Source organism: Podarcis liolepis (genome assembly GCF_965112155.1).
Source record: "Podarcis liolepis genome assembly, chromosome: 4".
NCBI lineage: Eukaryota > Metazoa > Chordata > Lepidosauria > Squamata > Lacertidae > Podarcis > Podarcis liolepis.
The window spans coordinates 103,750,680-103,778,356 of NC_139558.1; the positions used below are offsets into that span (position 1 = coordinate 103,750,680).

Sequence of the window (27,677 nt, forward strand, 5' to 3'; positions counted from 1 at the left end):
GGGAGGGAATGAGGAGAGCTGAGGTGGTGAGGGCTGGGGGGCGGCTGGGTTTGTTGCCCCCCAAGATGCAGTTTCTGTTGAGCAACCTTTTCTGTGCCCAGTGGGGCAGAGCCACAGTTAGAGGGTATGAAGGCGACAGGCTCAGCAGCTGTGGGCCCCATTTTGATCTTTTGACCATGGATCTGAGATTGATAGATTGATATAGTTAGAACTACAGTATATGAGCTAAAATCAATACATCGCTGTCTCCTGGGGGCTGCTTCATGAGTTGTGATGTGTCTACACCAAGCCATGCTGTCCTCCCTCAGCTGTCCCTATTCTCTGGCCTGAGTCCCACCCCTGTGCTTATTTTCTTCCTGTGTTCTCATTTCCAGGATGACTTGCCAAAAATGTTACTTGTGTGAGTTTGTTTGTTTTATTTGAAATATTTACCAGCCATCTTTTAGGGCAACCTCCTTCTCGGCAGCTTCTGTATGGTACTGAAATAATTTTAAAAACCAGCACTCTAACCTCTTTGGAAATCATCAAACGATTCCAAAAAATGAAACTGTAAAACTACCCGTCAGAACGTACCTAATCAAATCAACATAATACTGTCGAAAAGCAGCAAAGTCTTTAAAATCCTCCCAGCGGCTCTCAACCGGTGGGTCCCCAGATGTTGTTGGACTACAACTCCCATCATCCCTGAGCTCTGGCCTTGCTAGCTGAGAAAGGCTGCTTAGCCCATTAAAACCCTAGAAACCTGGAGTTGTCACTATTGATGTTTTGTTTGTTTCTTAGGTTTATATGGAAACTTTCCTCAAGGGAGCTCAAGGTGGTGATCTTTACGGTTCAGTGGGAATGTGAACTCTGAATTCCAGGTTCAACACTCTAATTGGCTCTCTTTTATGAATCATGATCCATTCCCCTTCCCTGGGCTATAAAAGCTGGTGGGAATATGCATCTTGTGCTCATCCATATAAATTAACGTGCATGAACAGAAAAGGGTGCTGTCAGGGGTTCAGGGACAGAGGCACAGGGGAGGCAGGAGATGGAGAGCGATGGGGAGGAATCCCAGGACAGCGAGGAAGAGGATGGCAGTGGGTCGGAGGATTCCATGAGCCTCTCCAGTGAATCTGAGGATTCCCAGGAGGGGGCGCCTGTGGTCAAAGCAAGGGGAGCCCCAGGGGGGACGCAGCAAGGGCAAGGGGCCAGCAGGGAATCCCAAAGTGGCAGCTGGGAGTCAGGACCAGCTTCCCCACCAGAGCGCAGGGGGAGGAGGTTCCAGTGTGACAGGGGAAGCAGCTTCGGCAGCAGAGAAGGAGGGGAGGTCAGAGCAAGCCATCCTCCCGGAAGGGGAGGGGAGTAGTGAAGGGAGTAGTGTAACTGTCAAGAGGAAGGTTAGAAGTTGGGCGCGCGCGCCAAGTTCAAATGTGCAGGCGCGCGGAAGAACAGGGAGCCCGGAGGAGGAGCCAGGTCCCAAAGCCCGCAGGAGGGAGGGAGAGCAGTCTGGGGATTCAGCGTCAGGGGAATCCAGGAGGGGCGAAACCCCAGCGGGCAGGAAGACCCTGCGGAAGAGGAGAGAAAGGAAGAGGTGGAGCAGCGCAAGCTTCTTAAACTGGTGCAGGGGAGGGACCGACTCAGAGGGGACTTCAACGGTCTAAGCATAACAGACGTGGGGGCTCCGCGCCTCGGCTGTGGAGCGGAAAATGAACTGCAATAAACTCCTTTGTATATAAAGCAAACCTGGCGTTGGTCCTGTGTGAGCTAGGACCTGAGGCAGCCCTGACAGGTGTCCTTTTGCGCACAGCCTGTCATTACACACCCTGAAGCCACCGGCAGTTGTTCGAACTGTTGTTCTAGTATATCTGCAACCTGATGAAGAGAGCACAGCAGAGGTTATATTTTCTGAGACTCCTCTGGAAAAACAATCTCTCAAAGGACCTGTTGATGGCATTTCACCATTGTGCTGTTGAGAGTGTGTTAACTTATGGTCTGTGCGTGTGGTTTGGGAGCTGCACGGCTAGGGAAAAAATAATGCTGTCCAGGGTTGTAAAGACTGTGGCGAGAATAATTGGGTGCACTCTTCCCACCTTGGATCAAATCTATGCTTCCAGGTGCCATAAGAAAGCTGCAGAGATAGAGCAGGATAGTGCGCACCCCGGAAATGATCTCTGTCAGCTTCTGCCTTCTGGAAGAAAGGTACAGGGTTATAAAGTCTAGGACTAGCCGCCTGAGAAACAGTTTCTACCCAAAGGATATTTTGGTTTTAAACGCAGTGTAAGGTAGTCTCTGTGGGAGTACGGTATATTGTATTTTAAAAATGGGGTATCAGAGTTTTTAGGGGGCTAACCAGACTGGGATAGCAGGCCTGTGGGCTTTTGAATGTCTTATGTAGATTTTCAATTTTGTTGTTCTGTATGGGCCTATGGCCGTAATAAATTATTATTATTATTATTATTATTATTATTATTATTATTATTATTATGGGACAATGACAATAAAGATTATCATATTGTATCGTAAGGAGCACCGAATCCTTGGTCTCCCACAGCGCTGGTCATATCATTATTAGGCAGAGACAGCATCTTAAAAAGCAGAGACATCACCTTGCCAACAAAGGTCCATATAGTAAAAGCTATGGTTTTCCCAGTAGTGATGTATGGAAGTGAGAGCTGGACCATAAAGAAGGCTGATCGCCGAAGAATTGATGCTTTTGAATTATGGTGCTGGAGGAGACTCTGGAGAGTCCCATGGACTGCAAGAAGATCAGACCTCTCCATTCTGAAGGAAACCAGCCCTGAGTGCTCACTGGAAGGACAGATCCTGAAGCTGAGGCTCCAATACTTTAGCCACCTCATGAGAAGAGAAGACTCCCTGGAAAAGACTCTGATGACAGAGGACGAGATGGTGGGACAGTGTTCTCGAAGCTACCAGCATGAGTTTGACCAAACTGCGGGAGGCAGTGGAAGACAGGAGTGCCTGGCATGCTCTGATCCAGGGGGTCACGAAGTCGGACATGGCTAAATGACTAAACAACAACAACAAAGCGACCACCTCAGGCAGCAAATGGTTGGGTGAGTGGCAATGAGCTTGGCCGGGCAGGGCTATCCTGTCCTGTACAGTGGGACCTTAGTTCTCAAACTTAATCCGTTCCGGAAGTCGCTTCCAGACCAAAGCGTTCCAAAACCAAGGTGCGCTTTCCCATAGAAAGTACAGTCGTAGCTCTGGATTCGTAATCTTTGGGTTATGGCCACTCAATTATGCTGCGCACATGCGCAGAAGCGTGCCTCTGTTTATGTAATTTCCAGGGTGTGAACAGATCCCTGGAACGAATTAAGTTTGTATCCGGAGGGTCCACTGTAATGCAAAATGGATTAATCCATTCCAGACTTTTAAAAACAACCCCTAAAATAGTAGACAGGTAGCCGTGTTGGTCTGCCATAGTCAAAATTAAAAAATTCCTTCCAGTAGCACCTTAAAGACCAACTAAGTTAGTTCTTGGTATGAGCTTTCGTGTGCATGCACACTTCTTCAGATACACTGAAACAGAAGTTGCCAGATCCTTCTATATAGTGAGAAGGTGGGGAGGGGTGTTACTCAGAAGGGTGGTGGGAATGGGAGATAGGCAGATAGCTGGGAGAGCCTCTTGACGACTCTTAACGACTGTAATAGGTCTTACAGGAGAAGGCAAGGGGTGAGGAGGTGAGAAATGGTTTAGTCATGTATAGTGAGATAAGAATCCAATGTCTTTGTTCAGCCCAGGTTTTTCCATTGTTTTAAGTTTGGTAATGAGTTGTAATTCAGCAGCTTCTCTTTCCAGTCTGTTTCTGAAATTCCTTTGTAGTAAAACAGCTACTTTGAGATCTTGTATAGAATGTCCTGGGAGATTGAAGTGTTCTCCTACTGGTTTCTCTGTTTTGTGATTCTTGATGTCAGATTTATGTCCGTTTATTCTTTGGCGTAAGGTTTGGCCTGTTTGTCCAATATAGAGAGCTGAAGGACACTGTTGGCATTTGATGGCATACACAATGTTAGACGATGAGCAATTAAATAGTCCCGAGATGGTATGTGTGATGTTGTTGGAGCCAGTAATGGTGTTGTCCGGGTGTATGTGGCAGCAAAGTTGGCATCTGGGTTTATTGCAGGCTCTGGTGCCAGTGTCTGTGTTAAGTCTGGTACTTAACAGAGTACCAGAGTCTGGTACAAAACAGAGAAACCAGTAGGAGAACACTTCAATCTCCCAGGACATTCTATACAAGATCTCAAAGTAGCTGTTTTACTACAAAGGAATTTCAGAAACAGACTGGAAAGAGAAGCTGCTGAATTACAACTCATTACCAAACTTAAAACAATGGAAAAACCTGGGCTGAACAAAGACATTGGATTCTTATCTCACTATACATGACTAAACCATTTCTCACCTCCTCACCCCTTGCCTTCTCCTGTAAGACCTATTACAGTCGTTAAGAGTCGTCAAGAGGTTCTCCCAGCTATCTGCCTATCTCCCATTCCCACCACCCTTCTGAGTAACACCCCTCCCCACCTTCTCACTATATAGAAGGATCTGGCAACTTCTGTTTCAGTGTATCTGAAGAAGTGTGCATGCACACGAAAGCTCATACCAAGAACTAACTTAGTTGGTCTTTAAGGTGCTACTGGAAGGAATTTTTTAATTTTAACCCCTAAAATAGCAATTTAACATGGAGTTTACTATCTCTAACGAGACCCTTGATCCAGAAAATGAAAGCAATAAACAATGCACTGCAGTCACACAAGCAATCAATCAGTAGCTGAACTGGGTTCCACACAGTCACAAAAACAAACAAAAAAAAGAGCCGCAAAAACGCAAAATACAGTGGTACCTCGGGTTAAGTACTTAATTCATTCTGGAGGTCCGTTCTTACCCTGAAACTGTTCTTAACCTGAAGCACCACTTTAGCTAATGCGGCCTCCAGCTGCCGCCGTGCTGCTGCTGCGCAATTTCTGTCCTCATCCTGAAGCAAAGTTCTTAATCTGAAGCACAATTTCTGGGTTGGCGGAGTCTGTAACCTGAAGCGTATGTAACCTGAAGCGTCTGTAACCCGAGATACCACTGTAAATAGCAAAAAAAGACAGACCTCAGGGTGGCACTCAAATAGGAAGTGTAACACTCAAAACGGAGTATGTCCGGCTTCTGAAAAAAGTTCCCCCCAAAAACAGAACAGTGTTTGGGTTCTAAGTTGTTTGAGTACCAAGACATCTGAGAACCAAGGTACCAGTGTATTAATTCAATGCATTCTTAGTAGCTGTTCGTGACTCTTAGTAACTGTTTGCGACCCACAATGCAACATTGAACTTTGATCGGTGCAGATCTGTTCAGCTCTTAACAACCCGAGTAACTGGCTGCTTTATAACTTCGCAGTTGAAAATGACGGTAGTCTTTCATTTTGTTTTTTAAAGTGGCTTTTAATTGAATAACTTCAGGCTGTGGTGCCCTTGGGTGGGGGTGGGGGTGGGGGCAGGACCCGCTTCCCTTTAATCCCCCAGTGTCCTCTTGGTGTTTGTCCTCTGAGCCCATTCTCACCATAAAGTTGTTTGTCTTCCCAGAGCACGGCTGGCTCATCTGGTAATAAATCTGTGCTGTGGGCCGGGAGATGGAGGGGGGGGGGTGCTGATGATGATGATAAACAGCTTGCCCAGAAGACCCAGAGAGGAAAAGCAGCCTTTGCCAAGACAGCAGCAGAAGCAGAAGCAGCAGCGTCATCAGTGGGGAAAGATGTGATTTACTGCCCAGAGCATCCTCTATCCTCGTGGGCCTTTGCACTGAAGTGGAGGCGGCCCCTGATTGGTTGGGCAGCCGCAACAGCTGGGCTCTTTTTCAGGATGCCAAATAAAAGGCATCCCCCCCCCTCCAGCCTGGGAAAACAACCCTTCTGGATCGCAAGCAGGATTCAATGCTTTTTCTAACGTGGGACGAGGCTCCGGCTATGGACTCTAACCTGACGGTCATGTAAGCTCAGTAAGTAGATAGGATAGCAAGCGCTATTCCTTCCTTGTATCATCTCCTCCCTTGCAGGTTTCTAAGCAGGGGTTGGGTGGCCCTCTGTAGGGGGCTCTTCAGCTATGATTCCTGCCTTGCAGGGGGGGTGGACTTGATGGCCCTTGTGGGTGTCCCTTCCCCAGTGGGGTCCCTTCTATGCACAAATCGGTTTTCAATGAAGAAGAAGAGTTTGGATTTGATATCCTGCTTTATCACTACCCGAAGGAGTCTCAAAGCGGCTCACATTCTCCTTTCCCTTCTTCCCCACAACAAATACTCTGTGAGGTGAGCGGGGCTGAGAGACTTCAGAGAAGTGTGACTGGCCCAAGGTCACCCAGCAGCTGCATGTGGAGGAGCGGGGAAGCAAACCCAGTTCACCAGATTATGAGTCCACTGCTCGGGTGCTGATGAGAGTTGGAGAGTTGGAGGGCACCCAGTTGGCAAAGGCTGGAAGATGATCCGATTGCCTTAAGGGGTAATGTGCATTGTGGGAGGGGGTGCAGGAATGGAGCAGAGCAAGGTCCACGTTGAGCCCACCAGTATCACTTGCAGTGTGGTAGAAGATGCTGATCCCCACTGACTTGACTGTGGGGCACAAAGTGTCTTGGGCTGGGGCAGTGCTAACTCCCCCCCCCCCTCCAGGGGAAATGCGGGAAAGCACCGGTCTGAGGACTGTTGCTTGGCAGCCCTCACCACTGACTTCCCCCTATTGTATGTGCTGTGGGTTTACTCTGACCCTCTGCTTCCTGCCCTTTAACCTCAGAGATCGGTCAAGGGACCTGGATGCTCAAGACCGAACTGCACACCAGATCTTTTGGGAGATCTGTGATCCAGATATTCTTTTTAATGGAAACAGAGGGGAGGGGGCTGCAAATTTAATGGTGCCAGCATAGCTGTGCTGGGGGGAATGGAAACGTAACCCCTTGCCCTCTCCCCAGGTATTTCTTACTCACACGGAAAGAAATGCAGGAATCCTAACTCCTCTTTCAAAGCCACCTGGGTTGGTGGCCATCACAGCCTCCTGTGGAAGGGAAATTCATAGTTTAACTCTGCAGTTCATGAAGAAGGACTTCCTCTTGATCCATGGTCTGGAAGCCAAGCCTGATGAGGAGCGGTTGAAGGATCTTGGTATGTTTAGCCTGGGAAAGAGGAAAACTGAGAGGAGATAGGAGAGCCATATCTCAAAGGCCGTCCCATGGGAGAGGGAACAAGCTTGTTTTCTCCTGCTCTGGAGGGCAGGACTTGAACCCATGGCTTCAAGTGACAAGAAAGGAGATTCCAACTAAACATATGGAAAAACCTTTTGACAGTATGAGCTGTTCAACAGTGGAACGGGCTTCCTTGGAAGGCGGTGGGCTCTCTTTCCTTGGAGGTCTTTAAGCAGAGGTTGGATGGGCATCCGTCCTGGATGCTGTAGCTGAGATTCTTGCCTTGCAGGGGGTTGGACTAGATGATCCTTGAGGTCCCTTCCAACTCTAGGGTTCTATGATTCTCTCATTTGCCCCTTCTTTTTAACTTTTATCAGTTACTGCCCATAACTTTTAGTCCCCATTCCCAATGCTAAATCCCCTGACAGTGGTCATCAACGCTTTGTTTCAAAGGCAACTTACAACCCAGCACCGTTCCAGCCTGCCTCTCGTGTGTTGTTAGATGAATGGAAACAGAAACATGGATGCGCTGCTTTGCATTTAAAGTTAGCCATGCAAATGAGCAACTCGTCTGCTGCCATAATTAGTGCCCAAAGGAAAGCCGGTGCGAGTTTGTTAACTGCAGGGTTCCCAGAGAAGGACGCCCAAAATGGTACAGGGATCAGTTCCAGTGATTTATTAGAAGGAAGCCTGCAAAGTAAACAGCAAGCATTTCTTGCGACTGCCGCACCTGGGCAAGCGTGTCATGCAGAGGCAGATTTAGGGGAGTGAGACCAATTTGCCCGCACAGGGGGCTGAGATGAGAGGGTTCTTCAGGGGGTGGGGTATAAATAATAATATTATTAAAATGGTGGTGGTGGTGAACAATGGAAGGGGAGAGGCTTGGAAGTACTAAATTTTGGCATCACAGAGGGCGCCACTGAAATTTTAAAGCCCCCAAACCGCCACTGATGTTATGCATTATAAAGATTAAAAAGAACAAAACGAATTTATTTGTTAATATAATAGATGGATAGTTTAGAGATCTTTACTTTTTTACAATACTCAGAGAACAATATGTGTTGATAAATCAGAGAGAGGAGTGGAGGGAAGTCGTAGGGGAGGGAGAGGTTGTTGTGGGGGGTGGGAAATGGGGGGGAATATAATTGTTAAAATAATTTGTTATGTGAAAATAATCAATAAAAATTCTAAAAAATAAAATAAAATAAATAATAATAATAAAATGCATTATACAGCCATATCTTGGATCCTGAACACCTTGCGAGTCAAACGTTTTGGCTCCTGAATGCGACAAACCCAGAAGTGATTCTTCTGGTTTGCGAATGTTCTTTGGAACCCAAACATCCAACGTGACATCCACACTTCCAATTGGCTGCAGGAGCTTCCTGCAGCCAATCGGAAGCCGCGCCTTAGTTTCTGAACATTTTGGCAGTTGAACAGACTTCCGGAATGGATTCCGTTTGACTTCTGCGGTCCGACTGTACAGTGGTACCTCTGGTTAAGAACTTAATTCGTTCCGGAGGTCCATTCTTAACCTGAAACTGTTCTTAACCTGAAGCACCACTTTAGCTAATGGGGCCTCCTGCTGCTACCATGCTGCCGTAGCACGATTCTCATCCTGAAGCAAAGTGCTTAACCTGAAGCACTATTTCTGGGTTAGTGGAGTCTGTAACCTGAAGCGTATGTAACCCAAGGTACCACTGTATACAGAAAGGGTCATATATCAGTTGGGCCAGAAACTTCAAGTGTCCCATAGTCACAGAAGCAAAGCATCGAAACAAGCCAATTAGCCAATTAGTGTTGTTTTGACTGCCACTTTGGAGTTTACAAGCCTTTCGGAACATTCTCCCTGTTGAGTTTTTCCCATGTTGTCAAGCCCCATCTGCCCCTCACTTCCCTCCATGTGCAGAAACCACCTTCTTGAGTGTCAGGACCCACAAATGGTCTTGTCCGGTCCATCTCCCAGAGCCTGTCTTTGCAGGCAGGGGAGGCCCCTAACTCACAAAGGGCATGAGACCCATTCAGCTCCCCTCACCTGGTTTTGCCAGCCAGCCAAAGCCATTCCTGGGATTGTGGCCGCTGTCGCATGCTGACCTCTTCTAGGAACCCACAGGAACAGTTCCTCCCATATACAGTAGCAGAAAGCCAAACATGGTGATGGCTGCCCTTTTCTTGTGTTTGCAACCGGATTTCCAATTAACCTGTGTCAGAGAAAGCAATGTCAATAAATCCCTGGAGGCAGATGTCAATTTATGGAAAGTGGGGAGTGTGCGCCACAAAACAGCAACTTCCTCTTCATATCCTGTCTCTTATCTTTCTGCCTGCGGCACCCATTACATAATCCGTACTAAAAGCTAATTATCACATGAATCTGGAACGAAGCAACTGCTGGCAACGTTCTGCACATACAGGAGGACTTCTTGGCCTGTTCATTGGGGCAAAGGGGGGCCATAGCTCAGTGGCAGAGGAACTGCCTTGCCTGCAAAAGTTCCCAGGTTCAATTTCTGGCTCCTCTAGGTAGGTCTGGGAGAGGCTCTAAAATCCTGCAGAGTCTTTGCAACCAGTCAGTGCTGGGTTAAATAGACCAGTGGTCTATTCAGCATAAGGCAGCTCCTTTGTCTCTGGGGTCCTTCCTATGTGGCCCATTGTTGTTGTTGTTGTTTAGTTGTATCCGACTCTTCGTGACCCCATGAACCAGAGCACGCCAGGCACTCCTGTCTTCCACTGCCTCCCGCAGTTTGGTCAAACTCATGCTGGTAGCTTCAAGAACACTGTCCCACCATCTCACCCTCTGTTGTCCCCTTCTCCTTGTGCCCTCCCAACATCAGGGTCTTTTCCAGGGAGTCTTCTCTTCTCATGAGGTGGCCAAAGCCTTGGAGCCTCAGCTTCACGATCTGTCCTTCCAGTGAGCACTCCGGGCTGATTTCCTTCAGAATGGATAGGTTTGATCTTCTTGCAGTCCATGGGACTCTCAAGAGTCTCCTCCAGCACCAGAATTCAAAAGCATCAATTCTTCAGCGATCAGCCTTCTTTAGGGTCCAGCTCTCACTTCCATACATCACTACTGGGAAAACCAGAGCTTTAACTATACGGACCTTTGTTAGCAAGGTGATGTCTCTGCTTTATGTGGCCCATTAGCCAGTGTTTGATTTGCTGCATTCCAGCCTCGCAAGGGGGTTGGACTAGATGACCCGTGGTGTCCCTTCCAACTCTACAATTCTATGTTTGTTCAGATTTATTTTTTATTTTGCCAAAGTAATAATAAATAAATAAATAAGAATAAAAATGTGCACCCCCACCTCCGGGAGCCTTCCGTTGTAACTATCCAACTTCCCAAAACTTCAACGCCTCTTGCAATGGTTTGACCCTTTTCCGTTTTAACTGTACAAATTCTACAAACACCCTCCATATCTCCTCAAAATCATTTCTTCTGCATATTCCCCATCTCACATTAATAGAGCATGCTAATTTATCATGAATAGCTATACCCCACACCTCTTTGTACCATTCTTCCATTTTATAGTCACCTTGCCCCTTCTACTTCCCAGCTATGATAACTTGTGTCAATAAATCTGTGAGCAAGACCTTCATAGCCTGTGAACCTTCCACCCCATCATAATTTTTTTAATGCTTTATTAATTTTTGCCAAAAAAATGACAAAAGAATCCAAAACCAATACATATTACAAAAAGGAGGGGAAATAAATTCATACATAACAGATTCCATTATGACTTCCGATCATCCCAACGTGTTTCCTGGGTTGCATTTTCGACTGCACACTTTCCATTGTCTCTCACAGATTGTCTCAATTGTTTTGATTTTGTAAATTTCCACCCCATCGTAAATTGATAATAATGGTACCTCTGGACTTACGGTTAGCTTTAACCCCATGATTTCTGTTATCTCCTTGAACACTCTTTGCCCCCAAAAATTATACATATATGCACCTCCACCACATGTGAACGTAAGTCTCGGTTTCCGGGCATCCCCTCCAGCATAACACCAAATATTCCTTGTTTATTTGATTTAATCTGACTGGCGTTAAATACCATGTCCAAACTAACTCCTAATAATTTTCTGATAATTCTATGCTTCTACAATTCCTGGAGATAACACAGTAATATGAGGCTGGTTTCCTTTCAATTCCAGATCATGACGCAGCACCCAAGGCAGGATGGAACCTCTCCAGCCAGATGCTCCCAACGCCTCCTTCTACCAGCCTTCCGTGCTCCTCCTGATGGGCATCCCTGGAATGGGCAGGAGCCACCATAGACTCGTCTCCATCCCCTTCTGCTTGCTTTACCTTGTGGCCCTCTTGGGGAACTGCATCATCCTGTTCATCATTGGCAGAACGACCAGTCTCCATGAGCCCATGTATTATTTCCTCTCCATGTTGGCCCTCATGGACCTGGGCCTGGTTCTGTGCACCCTCCCGACCACGCTAGGCATCTTCTGGTTCGACGTCAGGGCGATTGGCTTTGATGCCTGCCTCACCCAGATGTATTTCATCCATGTTGTCTCCATGCTGGAATCCTCAGTGCTCCTGGCCATGGCCTTTGACCGCTTTGTGGCCATCTCACGCCCCCTGAGGTACAAAGCCATCTTGACCAAGCCAACCATTGTCAAGATAGGCCTGGCCATGTTGGTGAGGGCAGCCGTCTCCCTGCTCCCGATCCCCTTTCTGCTCAGGAGGCTGACGTACTGCAGCGACAACAGCCTCTCCCACTCCTTTTGCTTGCATCCTGACATCATGAAGCTGGCCTGCAAAGATGTTGACATCAGCGTCAACGTTCTGTACGGTTTAATCATCATTCTTTCAACAGCTGGCATAGATTCGCTCCTCATTGTGCTGTCTTATTTCCTGATCATCAGGACTGTCATCAAGGTGGGTCCCAAGGGGAGGTGCCTGAAGGCTTTGAATACCTGTGTCTCTCACATCTGTGCGGTCCTCATTTTTTTCATCCCCATGATTGGCCTATCCATCATCCATCGATTTGGCAATGGTGTGGACCCGCTTGTAAAAGCCATGGTCGCCTACGTCTACCTGATCGTGCCCCCCGCTTTGAACCCCATCATTTACAGTATTAAATCCAAGCAGATCCGGAAAGCCATCTGGAAGCTGTTGCTTTGGAAGACGGTCCCTCTTTGAAATGGAGCGGAGAGGTCAAGCAGTAACTGTTTCAGTTCAGTTCAGCCGTTGTGAAACTAGCCATGTTGCGGTTCCCTGGACAGTTCGGTACCCTGTGGAGCTGCCTGCACCGATTTTGCAAAGGAAACCAGCACAATGATTGACAACTCCACCGAATTGCAAAAAGAGCTGAAGCAAATTGGAAGATCAGAACGTGTCCTTGTCAAGCTGGCGCCGTCTTCCACCTGAAGGGCTCTCACTGGGAATATGGAGCAAGCTTGTTTTCTGTTGCTCCACAGGGGAGGACAAGAACCCACAGATCCAAATGACAAGAAAGACTCCGACTAAACACTAGGAAGACCTTTCTGATGCTAAGAGCCATTCAACAGTGGAACAGACTCCCTGGTGGAAGATGGTGGACTCTCGTTCCTTGGAGGTTTTTAAGCAGAGGTTGGATAGTTGTCTGTCGTGGATGCTCTAGCTGTGATTCCTGCATTGCAGGGGGCTGGACTAGGTGACCCCTGGGGTCAATTCCAACTCTGCAATTCTACAATTCCATGATTCTGTGAAGCATACCTTCAATTCAACACCAAACTGTAGCAGTCGCAATGCTTCTCACTTATGTGCATCAAGGCAGTTTTTCTGTTTTGTATTCAGGTTCTGATTTATGTCTTGAGAAGTGAAAAATGTGGCAAACTTTGTATTTTGGGTAGATTAAACCAATTAATCTTTGGCTGTGTCTCACACAATGCTTTGGAACACACTTTTACTGTACTGCCAGGGCCAAGGTTTTCAAAGGGGTCTTGGAAAATTTCTCTGGAGCCAGCCCAACCCAGAGATAAGGGAACAAATCACAGAAGGTGTGATGGCCTGGGATTCCGATTCAGAGGATGAAACAGAGGAATCCCAGCCTGCACAAGAGTCCCCGCCTCCAGGGCCGGCTGAACTGGGGCAAGGCCTAGATGCTGAAGAACCTGCACCTGTGGCAGTGCATCAGGAGCTGGCCCCAGGTGAAACCCTTCTGGCCCCAGAGAGGCTTGACGACTCAGTGGCCACAGGTGAGCCTCCTCCAGGGCCCAGTAACCCTTCGGCCTCTCCTGATCTGCAGAGGCTTAGGGCAGAGAGGCGAAGGGAACTGGTTGCCCCCAGGAGGAGTGCTCGCCTTAAGGCCAGAGGAGGCGGGGCTCCTGGGGGCCGGGACCGCCCCTGGCCTTAGAAGAGGATAAAAGCCCAGTCAGCCCGGCCCCAGGTTGCAGGAGCAACGTCGTTGTTGGCTTCGGACCTTCCTGTGTTCCTGATCCCTGCTCGGCCTCCTGTTCCTGACTATCCGGTACTCCTGTTTCCTGCTCGGCTTCCTGTTCCTGACTATCCGGTACTCCTGTTCCCTGCTCGGCCTCCTGTTCCCGACCATCCGGTGTTCCTGCTCCCTGCACAGCCTCTTGTTCCAGCGTTCCTGTTCCCCGCCCGGCTCTCTGCCTCGGACCTCGCCCCTCTTCGTGTGGACTCTGCTACACCCAAGGTACCTTACCCCCGGGACCAGCACAGAAGGGAGAGAAAACACAGTGTCAGTGAAATCTGCTTCCGGGTGCATAAAGCAAGGTGTCTCTGGGTCAGATTATCACACACCTGCCCAGACAAGTGAAGTCTGGCTCACATAAGAGGCGACATGCCTCACAGCCCACAACTGGCCACGTCATCGCTATTTCCTGTGTTGTCATCAGTAGGTCAAGTACCACCTTTTCCTGTTGCCTAGAATGGACATCCAGGGGAACGTGGCTCCAAACAGAGAGGATTCCTTGCAGTACCTGTTGGGAACAACCTCCTTCTGACTATGACCAGGTCGATGGGCGTGACCCTACCTGGTGCAAATAAAAGGGCCAGGCACATGGCTATCTCCCTCTTACCTGCTTCTCCCTTTCGTCCTTCTGGATCTCCACTGCTCCTGGCTCTTAGCCATCGCATGGCTCATCCTTTAAAAGGATGGAGCCCACAAGTAGCAAGTCTGAGATTTAGCACAGACTTCATTTTCTCTACAGATGAAACTGTGACCACAAGATGAAGCCTGCCTTCAGATTACAGCTTGTTGTTTTCAAGAAGTCTGTGTTGTGTTATTCTTATTTTAAGAGGGAAAGAAAGGGGAAATTTACCAGGAAGAATCCACTTTGCACAAGCCAGACTGGATTGCTTAATTAAAAGATTCTAATGAGTCATCAACTGCTTCCAACAAGTTTGAAATATACTTGGAGTCCTGTAGTGATTCCATGTTCTTTATTGCAGCTTGTAAAACAGTGATTGAATTGCCCCCCGCCCCAAACCTCAGGCTTTTATATACATTATTTACCCAATGAGTCCCATCTGATTGGCTGATTCTGCTTCCCTCCTGGAGCCTGATTGGTGTTTTCTTGCAGGCCAATCAATTGTTGCATTCTAGGATCCTACCAGCCTAATAGGCTGGTTAACTTCTTCCTGGAGCCTGATTGGTCTTCTCCTGCAAGCCAATCAGTTGTTGCATTCTAGGATCCTGCTTGCCTATTGTTCTAGGATCCAAGCTTAGTACCTAACAAAGTTGCAAGGGAATGTTGCAAGGGAACTAGCATGGGTGAGGAGGGATCATATCAAAACAATAAACCCTCTCCTACCTTCCTAAACGTTCCCACACAATGAGTCAGTGGGATTGCTTCCTCTTGCCTTGGATGGAAGAGGCTGGGACCGCTGAAGACCCCTGAGTATTTTGGAGGGAATGGTGAGAATCACCATTTCTGATGGAGTGAGCCCTGAATGTGTGGGGGTCCACTGGAGAACTCTCCTCATCCACTTTTATATAACCAGGGAAAGGGTCTGGGTCGTGAATCACAGAGAGCCTGTGTGGGGCCATGGTGAGAGTACTGACCCTGGGAAATCATGGCTCACATCTCCACCAAGACATGAAGCCCATCAAGGTGTCACACACACACACACACACACACACACACAGCCTCACAGGGTTGTTGAGGGAATAAGATGTGGAAGGGGAGAACCATGGACACCACCTGGAAGAAAAGTTGGGATGTCAGCATATTAAACAAACAAAACATAATGAGTGACAACTCCAGATAACAAGAGTTGTAATGAGCCACGAGATTTTTAAGGCTTTGCTGGTTTGCGACAGTATTATGTTGGTTTGATTAGGTCTGTTCTGACGGGTATTTTCATAGTTTCATTTTCTAAGTGGTATGTTGCTTTTAAAAAATCATTTTAGCAAGGTATGTTTGGGCACATTTGCTTTTAATTGTAAATGGAATGCAATTGTTCTCCCATCCCTAAGTGTGGGTTGTTGTGGTTGTTGATGTTGTTGTTAAAATGTGTTTTATTGAAGTAAACCAAACCAATCCAATCAATACAATAAAAATAACAGAAGTGCGAGAAAGCAGTGCAGTACGTATATCGTAAAGACACTTAATATTAGGTTGGCCAAGTCCTTAAATCCTTTAGGAAAGCCAAATTTCGCATTGTTCTTCAGAGAGGGAGTTGTATGTGTCTTCATTTGTTGCATATAAGATAAAATCCCACCAGACATCATGGGACTTGTACAGGGTCATCTGAGCCTTCGGCAGCAAGTAATTTATAAGTTATTTTTTCAGCTAATGCTGATATCCACATATTTCTATACCAAAGTGAAATCTGGACATCACGCAAGGTTTTCAGTGCTGGGTAGAGGTTTGGGTCTTGGACTCTATGACCTGGGGGACCAGGGTTCGAATCCCCACCCGGCCATGAAGCTCCCTGGGGTGACCTTGGGGAGAAAAAGGTGGAATATAAATGGAATAACCGAAATAAATAAGATTTTCTATTTTGGAGCAATGGAGGTTCCGGCAGCCGCTAGCCTCCTGGTCAAGAGTTCATGAGAGCTGACAAAGTGGCAAAACTGACTGGGAGAAACAGAAATCAAGAAGACAAGAAATTCAACAAAGAATGGGAAAAAATTATAATGAACTTGAAGAACACTGTAAAAAAATTAAAACGTTAGCAGGATTGACATAACACTTGTAATATAACAATTTTATGGTTAAAATTGGATTTAAACGAAAATTTGATAAATATTTTAAGATGCAGTGGAAAAAGATTTACAATGGAAACCATGGGGGGGGGAGGGAGGTCCAAGGATTCAGGCGATCCTATATATGTATAACATTGATTATATTTGAATGTAAGTGATATTTGTAAAGACTGAAAATAAAATTCTTTTTAAAAAGAGTTCATGAGAGCTGAAACTTTTCAGTTGATTGTCCCACAGCTTGGGCAAAAAAAAGCAGTGGTGATGTTGGAATGGGATGCTTCAGTGAAATTAAAACACCTGTCCGCTGCTGGCACCAGAGACCATCACAATGAGGTTTCTCCACATTGTAGCTCTTTCCACACTCTCGTTAAGAATTTCAGAAACCGATTTGGCTTCCACAATCATACCACAGAAGGAATTGACTGGATCTGTTCTAATGTGTTTGTGTTGTGTTGTGTTGTGTGGGTGTAAGAGAAAGAAAAGTCGTAGACTATTTCTCCCATCGTGACACATGTGGAAATGCTATAGGGCTGCAATTTTCAGCGGCCTTGCCAGAGGGTAAACCCCATAGATGGCGATCCTTACTTCCATGTGAACATGCATACAATACTATTGTACATCTTTAGAAAATGAAACAGGGGGGGGGGAGAAAATCAACAGTAAAAGAAACATACTTCGGAGACCTCAAATATCCATCGACTGTATATATGAAAAGGGTGTTTTAATATGGCTTTTACAGTAAAAGAAACAACATTTTGTTACACGCCACCCCGATCTCTGAGTGGTGAGAGAATCCGGGCGGTTCCAGGTATTGGCTGTGTCCTAGATGGCTTCTCTCATGTGCCCTCCCCCCTTGTTTCAACTCTTTCTATGGAGCAGTTCAGTAGAGCTTGTTCAACAGAACCAGCGAGAAGTTCACAACGTTCAGGTACGGCCGTTCTGGAAGCGTTGATTCCAGGCCGAGCTCCATGCTTTCTCCTATGGGCCTTCTGTGGTTCTTGTTGGCCACCAGGGAGTGATCCGTGTCGCAGTTGGCGCTGTGGGAGCTCCATGTGACATAACCACAGCTCAGCGCCGGTCGCCTGGTGACAGTCAAGGCCAGCTGGTGACAGTGGCCTCATCTTGGGTGTCTCCAGGACACTCCATGGGATTGTTTTTTAAAGAATAAAAAAAATTCAATTTCCCGATTTTACATCATCGAAATATCTTTTTATTTAATAAAGTTGATATATCCAATATTGAAATCGACCAGCCTCCTCCCCTTTCTGTGGTTGCTTATATTATATCCTTCCCTTTGCACATACAAGCTAAACCTAATTGTGTTTTGTCCAATGCAATCCTATTTAAAATATTTCACTGCACGTTTTTATGTCGGTCCTGCTAATGATTTAAGTCGTTTACAGTACTGCTTTAAACGTTCAAGTAAATGATCTCTATGCAAAATGGAAAAGGGACACTCTGTGCGTTGCCTTGGTAGAGAGCAATGTGTCCCTAGGCCTTGGAGGGACATTTTAGAGAAGATATAAACACGCCTTGTTCCTCCTGCTCATTCCTTGAGTGTGTGTGATATGGACCCAAGGGGGGGGGGCACGCGAACCACGGAGCCCCAGGCAAACACCTATTCCTGATCTTTCCCGATTACAAACCCCACCAGAGAGGAAGTCCTAGCGCTGTAGCAGAGCCAGACACCGCGAGGGACCTCAATTCTCAATGGGAGGCCAGTCGGGGTCATCAGCATTTGACAGCTGGCCAATCAGCGATTGCAAAACAGCGCCATGAACAGGCGAAGGCGAGCACTGCAACTGCGAGAAAAGGAGCTCAGCTCCGTTGGCAGGAGAAGCGTGGGACCCCCTGCTGAGAGAAGAGCGAAAGTGTCGATTCCAAGCGGATACAATGTATCTGCTCTTGGCCCAATGTTAGCCTAGCTGGAAACTCCAGAAGGAAAGCAGGAGGCGTCCCCCAAAAAGCATCTCTGGAAGTGTGAAATGCGTGCAAAAGAGAAAAACGCGGAGGGGGCAGCTGGGCACGCTGGGCTTGGCAAGGGTTAAAGGGAACTGAGCTGCCTTCCTAGAGAGGCCAGGAAGCAAGGGGGGCCAGGTCCTCCAGAGCCAAGGCCCCTCCCTCCCCAGTCCTTTCCTGCTTTGGTGTCTCTGCTGCAAGGGCTGCCTCGCTGCCCCCTCCTGGGATCTGGTGAGTCTCCTCTCCCCCCCCCCCGAGGGTGCAGTGGGGAGACGGGGGGGGGCCAGGGCTGCAGCAGGGGAGGGTGCCTGGGGGGCCTGATCTGCTCATGTGGGGGGGAGACCCCAAGTCAGGGAGGAGAGGGTCCTGCCAGGGAGGGGCCAGGTCTGCAACGCTCTCCTTCCTGGAGATTACAGGATCCCAAACTCATTTGGCCTTTCAGAAAAAACTGACTCCCCCGAAATCTCCCTTCTTTAAACAAAGGAGTCATTAGGACTTTAACTCAGTGTGACATCTCTCAGCGTCATTGCACAAACGAGAGAACATGTGCAAGTGGTTTTCCAAAGCTGGATGAGGAGGTGGACTAGCGCCCCACCCCCAAAAAAAGCAATGGGGAGGAAGGAAGGAAAGGTGGGAGAGGAAGTCCAGGAATAAAGAGAGGGATCCCAGCCCAGAGTCTGGCCACTGCATTGCAGACCAGTTTCCCAGTGTCTCCCAGGGCAGCTCCCCACGGAGGCCACTGCAGCAATCCCCTCGCACCCAGAGCATGGCATCCCAGGACCACATCCTCTCTCTCCCAAAGGGATTGTTGCTGGCAAAGCAGGCGGAAATGGGCGCTGCTACTCACTGAGCCTCCAGGGACCTTGGCATCAATGGCTCTCTGTGTGTTGAGCTATCTAATAGAATAATAATAATAAATTGGCCGCCTAAATTTCAAGGGAGGTGTCTTTGGCCACATCCACTTCTCCCTCAGTGGGTTAATCAGATGCATACCTGGCCCTCAGAGCAAAGAAAAAGGGACCCCACCCCAGGAGTCTGTCTTGAGAGTGGCAGAGAGTCCAAGTGCAAGAAAAGGAGACAGCAGCAGGGGAGTGCGGGTGGGGTGGGGAGCAACTCCTGAGGACCCCCACTAGAGCCAAGCATCCATTATTCAAAAGATACAAATGACTCCCTTGTCAGTCAGTTCTGACTTCATGCATTGACTGGAAGGCAGGAGAAACCAGCCTGATTCATCTCCCAGAAATCCCTTCCGTTGCCTCCACATTTTGCATTGCAATCTTCCTTCTAGGACGGCTAGAGACTGCTTGCTTCTTCTTCTTCTTCTTCTTCTTCTTCTTCTTCTTCTTCTTCTTCTCCTTCTCCTTCTCCTTCTCCTTCTCCTTCTCATTCTCCTTCTCCTACTCCCTCTTCTTCTTCAGACAATAGCTCATAGTTTGGGCTGCAGTGCAGTTCAGCCCTTGTTCCTAGCAAGAAACATCTATGCTTGCTCAGGGAACCATTTCCCCCCGTCCTACAAATTCTGTAACAGAACAATGTATTTGCTTTGTAGGATTTGATAGAGCTTCTCATTTAGACGGACAGAACTTGGCAGAAGATCAAGGGGTTCCTTCTGATCTTTCAGAGGCTTCCTAAGAGCATAGATGGATGATGAAGACTCAGTTGGCCCTGAAGCAGAAAGAGGCCATGCCATCCAAACTGGGAGCAGTGGGGGATTCTGGGAAAACTCTGTGCAGAAGATCCTGAGTGAGGAGGACACCCTCTGCTCAGAGGTGCAGAGCCAGCAGGTGAGGCAGTTCTGCTTCCAGGAGGCCAAAGGACCCCGAGAGGTTTGCAGCCGACTCTACCACCTAGACCATCAGTGGCTGAAGCCAGAAAGGCACACGAAAGCTGAGATGCTGGACCTGGTGATCTTGGAGCAGTTCCTGGCTGTCCTTCCCCTGGAGATGGAGAGCTGGGTGAGGGAATGTGGAGCGGAGACCAGTTCCCAGGCGGTGGCCCTGGCCGAAGGTTTCCTCCTGAGTCAGGCAGAGGAGAGAAAGCAGGTGAGAGAGACTTTCCTCTGGATACTCCCAAGGGGCTCCAAACAGGATGGAGAACATCCCATAATGCTCTACTGTTGGCCCATTCTTTTTCTGGGAAGCCATCCATGGAATGATATCTAACACCCTTAAAGCTTCTGTCTTTGTCATTCTCTTTCTAACATTTCTCGCCATTCATTCTCTGTTTTGAATCCTTGTTGCTCTTTCAGGGAAAGGATCATTTTGCAGAAATGGACCTGGATTCCTGTGAGGCAGAGAGGCCTCCGTTGGACACCAGAGAGAGGCCACTGGGTAAGGAGGAAGGAGTATTTTTCTGTTGGTTTTTCAACTAATCTGTGGATTCTTTTCATCTTGGTGTCTTTTGGGGCAGGGGACAGTGCTGCAGATGTGTGGGATTGTTACATGTCACACGTCTATTTATATTCCAGCACTGATTATTGGGTCTTGTGAGCGGAAAGGGAGATACGCTGTTTCTGCTCTGTATTGCTTTTGCAGTCCTCTCTCCGAGGAAGAAAGACAGAGAGAGAAGCCATGTTTTTCTTTGTTCTGTTAGGTTTGTTTTTATGCGCAATAAATTAAGCTTAGATGTTACTCCTCACGGCTAAGCTTCTGTTTGAACTCTGCTAGTTGTGTGCTCATGTCCCTGGAGATGGGCCACATCAGCGTGACGGCAGACCGGAGTGATGGATCCGGGGCAACGCTGCATTGCGGTGGAGGGAGCAGCCTCGGCATTATCACCCAACCGACAGTTGGGGTCAAGGATCCAGAGGAAGGGAGATGTATTTTTGCCCAACTAACTTATGAAATGGGCGCAAATGTCCAAATGCTCTCAGCAGGTGAGGCTTTCTCAAAGTCCCATCTGTAGTTAGAGATGCCCTGTTTCACCTGTGAGAGAAGCAGGCACTCCTGGCGTCCTGCTTACCTTTTTTCTCTTGCAGGTGGCAGAAGGATGCCGGCAAGACCTCCTGATCCGCCTTTTCATGGGGGCAGAAGGGAAGCAGCGGCTCTAGAACCAGATCAGGTCAGGGGAAGCTGCGTTGTGGGGACAGAGGCCGAGGGATGGAGCAATGTCATGGACTGGTTGGGCACAGAGGAATGGTGGGAGGAAGCAGCCGGGGAACCAGGAAGGGAAGATGGCTCAGAGCCCAAGGAGTGGAGGTAGAAGAAGGTTGGGCGGTCAGAGGGAGAAGAGGGAGAAGCCTGGGAAGAGGAGGTGTCAGAAGCTGAAGGAGTAACAGGGCTTAGTGAGCTGGGAGACAGTATGGTGGCAGAATGCAGTGCAGAATCAGAGGCAGAAGAGGAAGGAGGCGAGTGGGAGGAGGGAGGTTGAGAGGCAGAGGTGAGTCAGGAGAAGGAGGAGCCACCGGGGGCTCCCTCTCCTTTTGCCAGAAGCCGCCCTCCCTGCTTGTCTCTCAGAGCCAGGAGACGTCTGACAATGGAGGAGCAAAGGCAAGCTGCACACTGGCGCACTGTTGGATCGCTTGCCAGAAACCCCAGAGAGGAGGGGACTTAGAAAGCTGTGGGGAGCCGGGGGCCTTCACTCTCTGCAACTGCTTTTGTGGAGGAAGATGCTCATGGAATGAGCTGCTGTTCTCAGTAGGCCTGAAACTCAGCCAAGCCTGTGAATATCATGTTCTTGCTAATAAAGTGTAAACTCCCCCTGTCAACTGTGGGATTTCCTGACCATATGTCTCCGTGACACCAGCCTTCTGAATGTTGCCAGCAGGATTCATCTGTAGTTGCAGTTTTCCTGGAATCCTAGGGTTGAAAGGGACCCCAAGGGTCATCAAGTCCAACCCCCTGCATTGCTAGATTATCCAAAACAGATAGCCATCCAAACTAGGCTTCTTTTATTTCTATGTTGATCATTGAATGCTAAAATAGGTTCCTAAGCAGTGGACAGACAATAACAAATAGTGTCCAGGATTCTCCTAGCTAGCCCCATCCGCTGCAAAATGGGGCCTGCCCCCCACTCCTCCCCCTCTCCATGCCCCCATGAACCCCTTGAATTTGGCTCTGGGGCATTGGGAGGGAACCTCCCCAGAACAACTCACGAGGAGAGGAGAAAGTGGATCCTTCCATCGGGGAAACTGGAATGCTTGCGTAGGCAGAGTGACTTGAAAACCACAAGGTGGAGTAACACCTATTTGCACAAAGACAAATACCCATAGTTAAATACCCATATACAACGGAGATTTCTGTAGCAGATTATATTTCTGCTGTCTCAGAGGAGGACATTTCCCTTTTTCTTTTAGGTCCCAGTGTGCTTTGAAGATATTGCTGTTCGTTTCACGGACGAGGAGTGGGTGTTGCTGGATCCTGACCAGAGAGCTCTGCATAAGGATGTCATGGAGGAGAATCTTGGGATCGTGGCCTCTCTTAGTAAGGCTCCTTGTGGGATCGTAATATCTGTATTGAAATTCAAAACTTATCTCTCTGAGATGAACCTAATATATTTTCACAGAGCTCAATATCTTCCCCTACAACACATGAGATTACAACATCCCCCAATAAACATCGAAGAGTAAATTACTCTTTTTCCTATGAATGTTCTTCCTCCAGTTGCAGCTTCTTAAACAATTACCAGGTAAAATGCCATGTAAAATTGCCATGTAAAATGTCAGCTTCAGAGTTGTTAGGAAAGATAAGTAGCTTCTGTCAGGTTTTGTTTTTGCTCCTGTAAGTTTTTGGTTGACCAAAGAGACGACTGACTTTGGAGATGGAGGGGAAGCCATGACTGGACCAAGCAAAATCCATCCCAGAGAAGAGCCAGGCATATCAAATTTCCCATTCCCATAAGTGTGTTAGATAATGGCAGACAACAAAGGTTGACCTCACATCCAACTCCCTTCAGTTCTTCCATCGCAAGCTTTAATTAGCATCATTACATAATTGGGGGCTCTATTTGTTCCTGAGGCTCCAATCCCTTTTTTTCTCCATTGCAGATTGTGATGAATTGGAAATCAAGAACAAAGGTGACCACAACAAAATCCCCAGAAAGGAGAAGCCACATAAAAATTTGGAGTGTGAAGAGAGCTGTAGTCAGAGCTCCCAGCTCACTTCCCATGAAAGAACTCATACAGGGGAGAAACCTTATCAGTGTGGAGAATGCAGCCAGGGCTTTAGTAGAAGCACAGATCTACATTCACACCAGAAAATTCACAGTGGGGAGAAAGGATTTAAATGTGAAGAGTGTGGAAAGAGCTTCATTCGCAGATCCTCTCTCACTTCCCATCAAATAACTCATACAGGGGAGAAACCTTATGAGTGTGGAGAATGCAGGAAGGGCTTTGCTAGAAACACAGATTTACGTTTACATCAGAGAATTCACAGTGGGGAGAAACCATATCGGTGTGTGGAATGTGGAAAGAGCTTCAGTACCAGCTCCTATCTCACTTCCCATCAGAGAATTCACAGCGGGGCAAAACCATATCAGTGCGTGGAATGTGGAAAGAGTTTCACCTGGAAGAACACTCTCACTATCCATCAAATAATTCATACAGGGGAGGAACCCTATCACTGCTTGGAATGTGGGAAGAGCTTCAGTAAGAGCTCCTCTTTCACTTCACATCAAAGAATCCATACAGGAGAGAAACCTTATCAGTGTGTGGAATGTGGGAAGAGCTTCAATAAGAAGGACACTCTCACATCCCATCAAAGAATTCATACAGGGGAGAAACCCTATCAGTGTGTGGAATGTGGAAAAAGCTTCAATACAAGCTCTTCTCTCACTTCCCATCAGAAAATTCATACAGGGGAAAAACCCCATCAGTGTTTGGCATGTGGAAAGAGCTTTGGTCACAGGAGCTCTCTCACTTCCCATCAAAGAGTTCATACGGGGGTGAAACCCTATCAGTGTGTGGAGTGTGGAAAAAGCTTCAGCACGAGCTCCTCTCTCACTTCCCATCACTTAATTCATACAGAGCAGAAGCCATATCAGTGCTTGGATTGTGGAAAGACCTTCAGTCAGAAGGGCAATCTCGCTTCCCATCAAAGAATTCATACAGGGGAGAAACCATATCATTGTGTGGAATGTGGAAAGAGCTTCAGCTGGAAGCAAAATCTCACTTCCCATCAAAGAACTCATATAGGGGAGAATCTGAGAATCCTTTAATTGTGGAGTTGGAGGTGACGCCCAATGTAATCTAGTCCAACCTGCTGAATGCAGAAATCACAATGAAAGCCTCCATGATGGAGAGCTGTCTAACGTCTGCTGGCCTCCAATAAATGAGAGTTCACCACTCTAAAGGGAGTCCACTTCACTGTCTAACAGCTCTTACCATTAACAAGTTCTAGATGCAGGTAGGTAGCTGTGTTGGTCTGCCATAGTTGAAACAAAATAAAAAAAATTCCTTCCAGTAGCACCTTAGAGACCAACTAAGTTTGTTATTGGTATGAGCTTTGGTGTGCATGCACACTTCTTCAGATTTCTTCAGACAGGTATCTGAAGAAGTGAGCATGCACATGAAAGCTCATACTATGAAAAAGTTCTTCCTGATGTTTCATTAGAATCTCCTTTGTGGTAACTGGAAGACATTTCTTCAGGTCCTACTCTATGGAGCCAGAGAAAACAAGCTTACTCCATCTTCTATGACACAAGTTATTCAAAGATGGCTCTCATAGTCCCTCTCAGTCTCCTCTTCTCCAGGCTAAACATACCCAACTCCCTCGGCTTTTCCACATAATGCTTGGTTTCCAGACCCTTGATTATCTTGGTAGCCCTCCTCTGCACGTGTTCCAGCTTGTCAATATCCTTCTTATTAGTTATTCTTTATTTATTTAATTTATGTAGCACCCTTCATCCACATATTTCAAGGCAGTTCACATCATACAGGATAAAAGTATGGGTTTCTCAAAAACAAGTCATGCAAGACAAATCATTTTATGGAGTTACAAGCTTGGTGGATCAGGGGAATGCTGTGTGCATAGTGTATCTTGATTTCAGTAAGTCCCCCATGATATTCTTGCAAGAAAACTGTTGAAATGTGGTTCTAGATTCAGGTAGGTAGTCAGCCGTGTTGTTCTGACGCAATCAAAAAATATATATAAAAAAAATAAAGAAATTGTCCAGTAGCACCTTAGAGACCAATTAACTTTGTTCTTGGTATAAGTTTTCGTGTACTTATACCAAGAACAAACTTAGTTGGTCTCTAAGGTGCTACTGGACAATTTCTTTATTTTTTATATATATGTTGAAATGTGGGTTGAATGAGGTAACCATTAGGTGGATTTGTAGTTGGTTGACTGACAGAGCCCAAAGAGTTCTCATTAATGGTTCCTTGTCATCGTAGGAAAAAATGACAAGTTGGGTGTTGTTGGTCAATGTTTTTATAAACGATTTGGATGAAGGAATTGAGGGGATGCTAATCAAATTTGCAGGTGACACCAAACTGGGAGGGGTTGCTAATGCTGCAGAAGACACAATCGGGATTCAAAATGACCGTAACAGATTGGATAACTGGGCACAAGCTAACAAAATGATTTTCAGTAAAAACATATGTAAGGTTCTGCACTTAGGCAGGAAGAACCAGGTGCACAAATATAAGATGGGGGATATCTTGCTTACTAGCATTACAGGTGAAAAGGAACTAGGAGTTGTGGTGGACTGCCTGCTTAACCTAAGTCAACAGTGTGATGCAGCAGCAAAAAAGCTAATTCTATTCTAGGCTAGGCTAGTGCCCCTCTTAAGGGAAGTAAGTGTACCACTGTATTCTGCCTTGGTCAGGCTACAGCTGGAGTCTTGGGTCCAGTCCTGGGCACCACGATTTAAGAAGGATGTTGACAAGCTGGAACATGTGCAGAGGAGGGCGACCAAGATGATCCAGGGTCTGGAGTCCAAGCCTTGTGAGGAGCAGTAGAAGGAGCTGGGAATGTTTAGCCTGGGGAAAAAGGAGACTGAGAGGAGATATGAGAGCTATCTTCAAGTATCTCAAGGGCTGTCACATGAAAGGGGGAAGAAGCTTGTTTTCTCCTGTTCTGGAGGGTAGGACTCGAAACCATGGCTTCAATTTACAAGGTAGGAGATTCTGACTAAATATACAGAAAAAACTTTCTGACAGTAAGAATTGTTCTACAGTGGAACAGTCTTCCTTTGGAGGTTGTGGACGCTTCTTCCTTGGAGGTTTTTAAGCAGAGGTTGAATGGGCATCTGTCATGGATGTTTTAGTTTGGACAAGACAGTTCTATGATTATTTGATCTTTATATACCATATAAAAAGCTGTAGGAGTCTTAGAGGCTATTTGCTGCTTTTGCAACACCAATGTGAGCTCCATGGGGCCCAAGCCTGGGCAATGTGTCTGGAGCTCCTGAGCTGCCCAGAGAAGAAGACCCTCTTCTTGGCCTCTCTGAAGTCATCCACAAGAAAGCAGACCAAGACATTAGACACAAACTAGGCTGCAGGAGTTGCAGGAAGGAGGCAAAGAAGGCACCATCCAACCGCCTTAGGGACTCCAGTCTGGATTTGTGTAGGGCTAATTCCACAGCCTGTTCTTCTCCCAAATATGTCCCATAAGGTAGCGGGTCCTGAGTTCTACCACTTCTGGAACAATTGTACTGGCTACCAATGAGGTACCAAGCAAAGTTCAAAACAAATAAATCATATTCTGATCATAAATGAGTAATACTTTTTAATGCATGCTTTTTATCCAAATAGGCAAAAGTATGCCATTTCCCCTTCCAGAAATGCTTAATTGCTAATTCAATGGACTAAAAATCGATGATTGTTGTTATTATCTATTAAATTTATACACTGCCGTTCATCAAAAGACCCGAGGACTGTTTAAAACATAGAACACATAAAAGGTAGAACAATTATGCACCACCTCCTATTCCTTTAGTCAGGTGACGGTCCTTCTTTTGAAGGAGGAAGTCAAATCTCCAGGATTACTAATAGCATTATTATTATTAAATTTATATACCGCACTATATGCACAGGCCTCGGGGCAGTTCACAGAATAAAATCAGAATATAAAACCACAAAATACGGTAATCAAAATAAAAACAAAAACAAGCCAATAACCTCCCCAAGACATTTCAGAAGGGCACTGGATGTCAGTCAGCCAAAGGTCTGGTTCGAGAGGAACGTTTTCTCCTGGTGCCTAAATGTCAGGGACTGGGCAAAGAAGGAATGGTGGAGACCGCTTCCCCAGCCTGACTCTTCCAGGGAGGAGGAGGAGGAAGAAGAAGACAGTTTACATTTACAACAGGGGTTTGAGGGAGGTCATAGCTCAGAGGCAGATGAGGGGGAAAGTTGGGAAATAATGGGAGAGGAGGAGGAGGAGGAAGCAGCAGCAGCAGCAGGGTGGTGACAGCTGACTGACACAATGCATTTAGAAAGCATTCCAGACCCTCCATCTCCCAGAACTT

At 47.0% G+C, this 27,677-nt stretch overlaps 4 protein-coding genes across 4 annotated transcripts in view; 3 read left to right on the top strand and 1 right to left on the bottom strand.

Annotated features, from left to right (window-relative positions):
* The window catches only part of LOC310705090 (uncharacterized protein), a 271,846-nt gene that overhangs the window by 51,014 nt on the left and 193,155 nt on the right, over positions 1-27,677 (bottom strand). The window lies entirely within an intron of this gene.
* LOC310705292 (olfactory receptor 51G2-like) lies at positions 5,569-16,518 on the top strand. The gene is made up of 3 exons (XM_083499921.1): positions 5,569-5,980; positions 11,299-13,137; positions 13,826-16,518. The coding sequence occupies exon 2, from the start codon at positions 11,324-11,326 to the stop codon at positions 12,296-12,298; it is 975 nt and encodes a 324-aa protein (XP_083356047.1). The 5' UTR covers positions 5,569-5,980; positions 11,299-11,323; the 3' UTR covers positions 12,299-13,137; positions 13,826-16,518.
* On the top strand, positions 18,089-26,925 carry LOC310705816 (uncharacterized protein; the record flags this gene model as incomplete). The annotated part of the gene is made up of 4 exons (XM_083500639.1): positions 18,089-18,228; positions 20,521-20,602; positions 22,567-22,693; positions 23,257-26,925. 4 exons carry the CDS (start codon positions 18,089-18,091, stop codon positions 24,423-24,425), a joined length of 1,518 nt encoding a protein of 505 aa, XP_083356765.1. The 3' UTR covers positions 24,426-26,925.
* Positions 18,260-27,677, top strand: part of LOC310705167 (uncharacterized protein) — a 40,642-nt gene continuing 31,224 nt past the window's right edge. Inside the window, exon 1 of the mRNA XM_083499700.1 lies at positions 18,260-18,503. The gene's annotated coding sequence lies outside the window, so the exon portion shown is untranslated. The remainder of the gene's footprint in view (positions 18,504-27,677) is intronic.

What these genes read in the sequence shown, in the direction of transcription:
- LOC310705292 (XM_083499921.1), top strand. Translation starts at nt 11,324, where the DNA reads ATGGAACCTCTCCAGCCAGATGCTCCCAACGCCTCCTTCTACCAGCCT.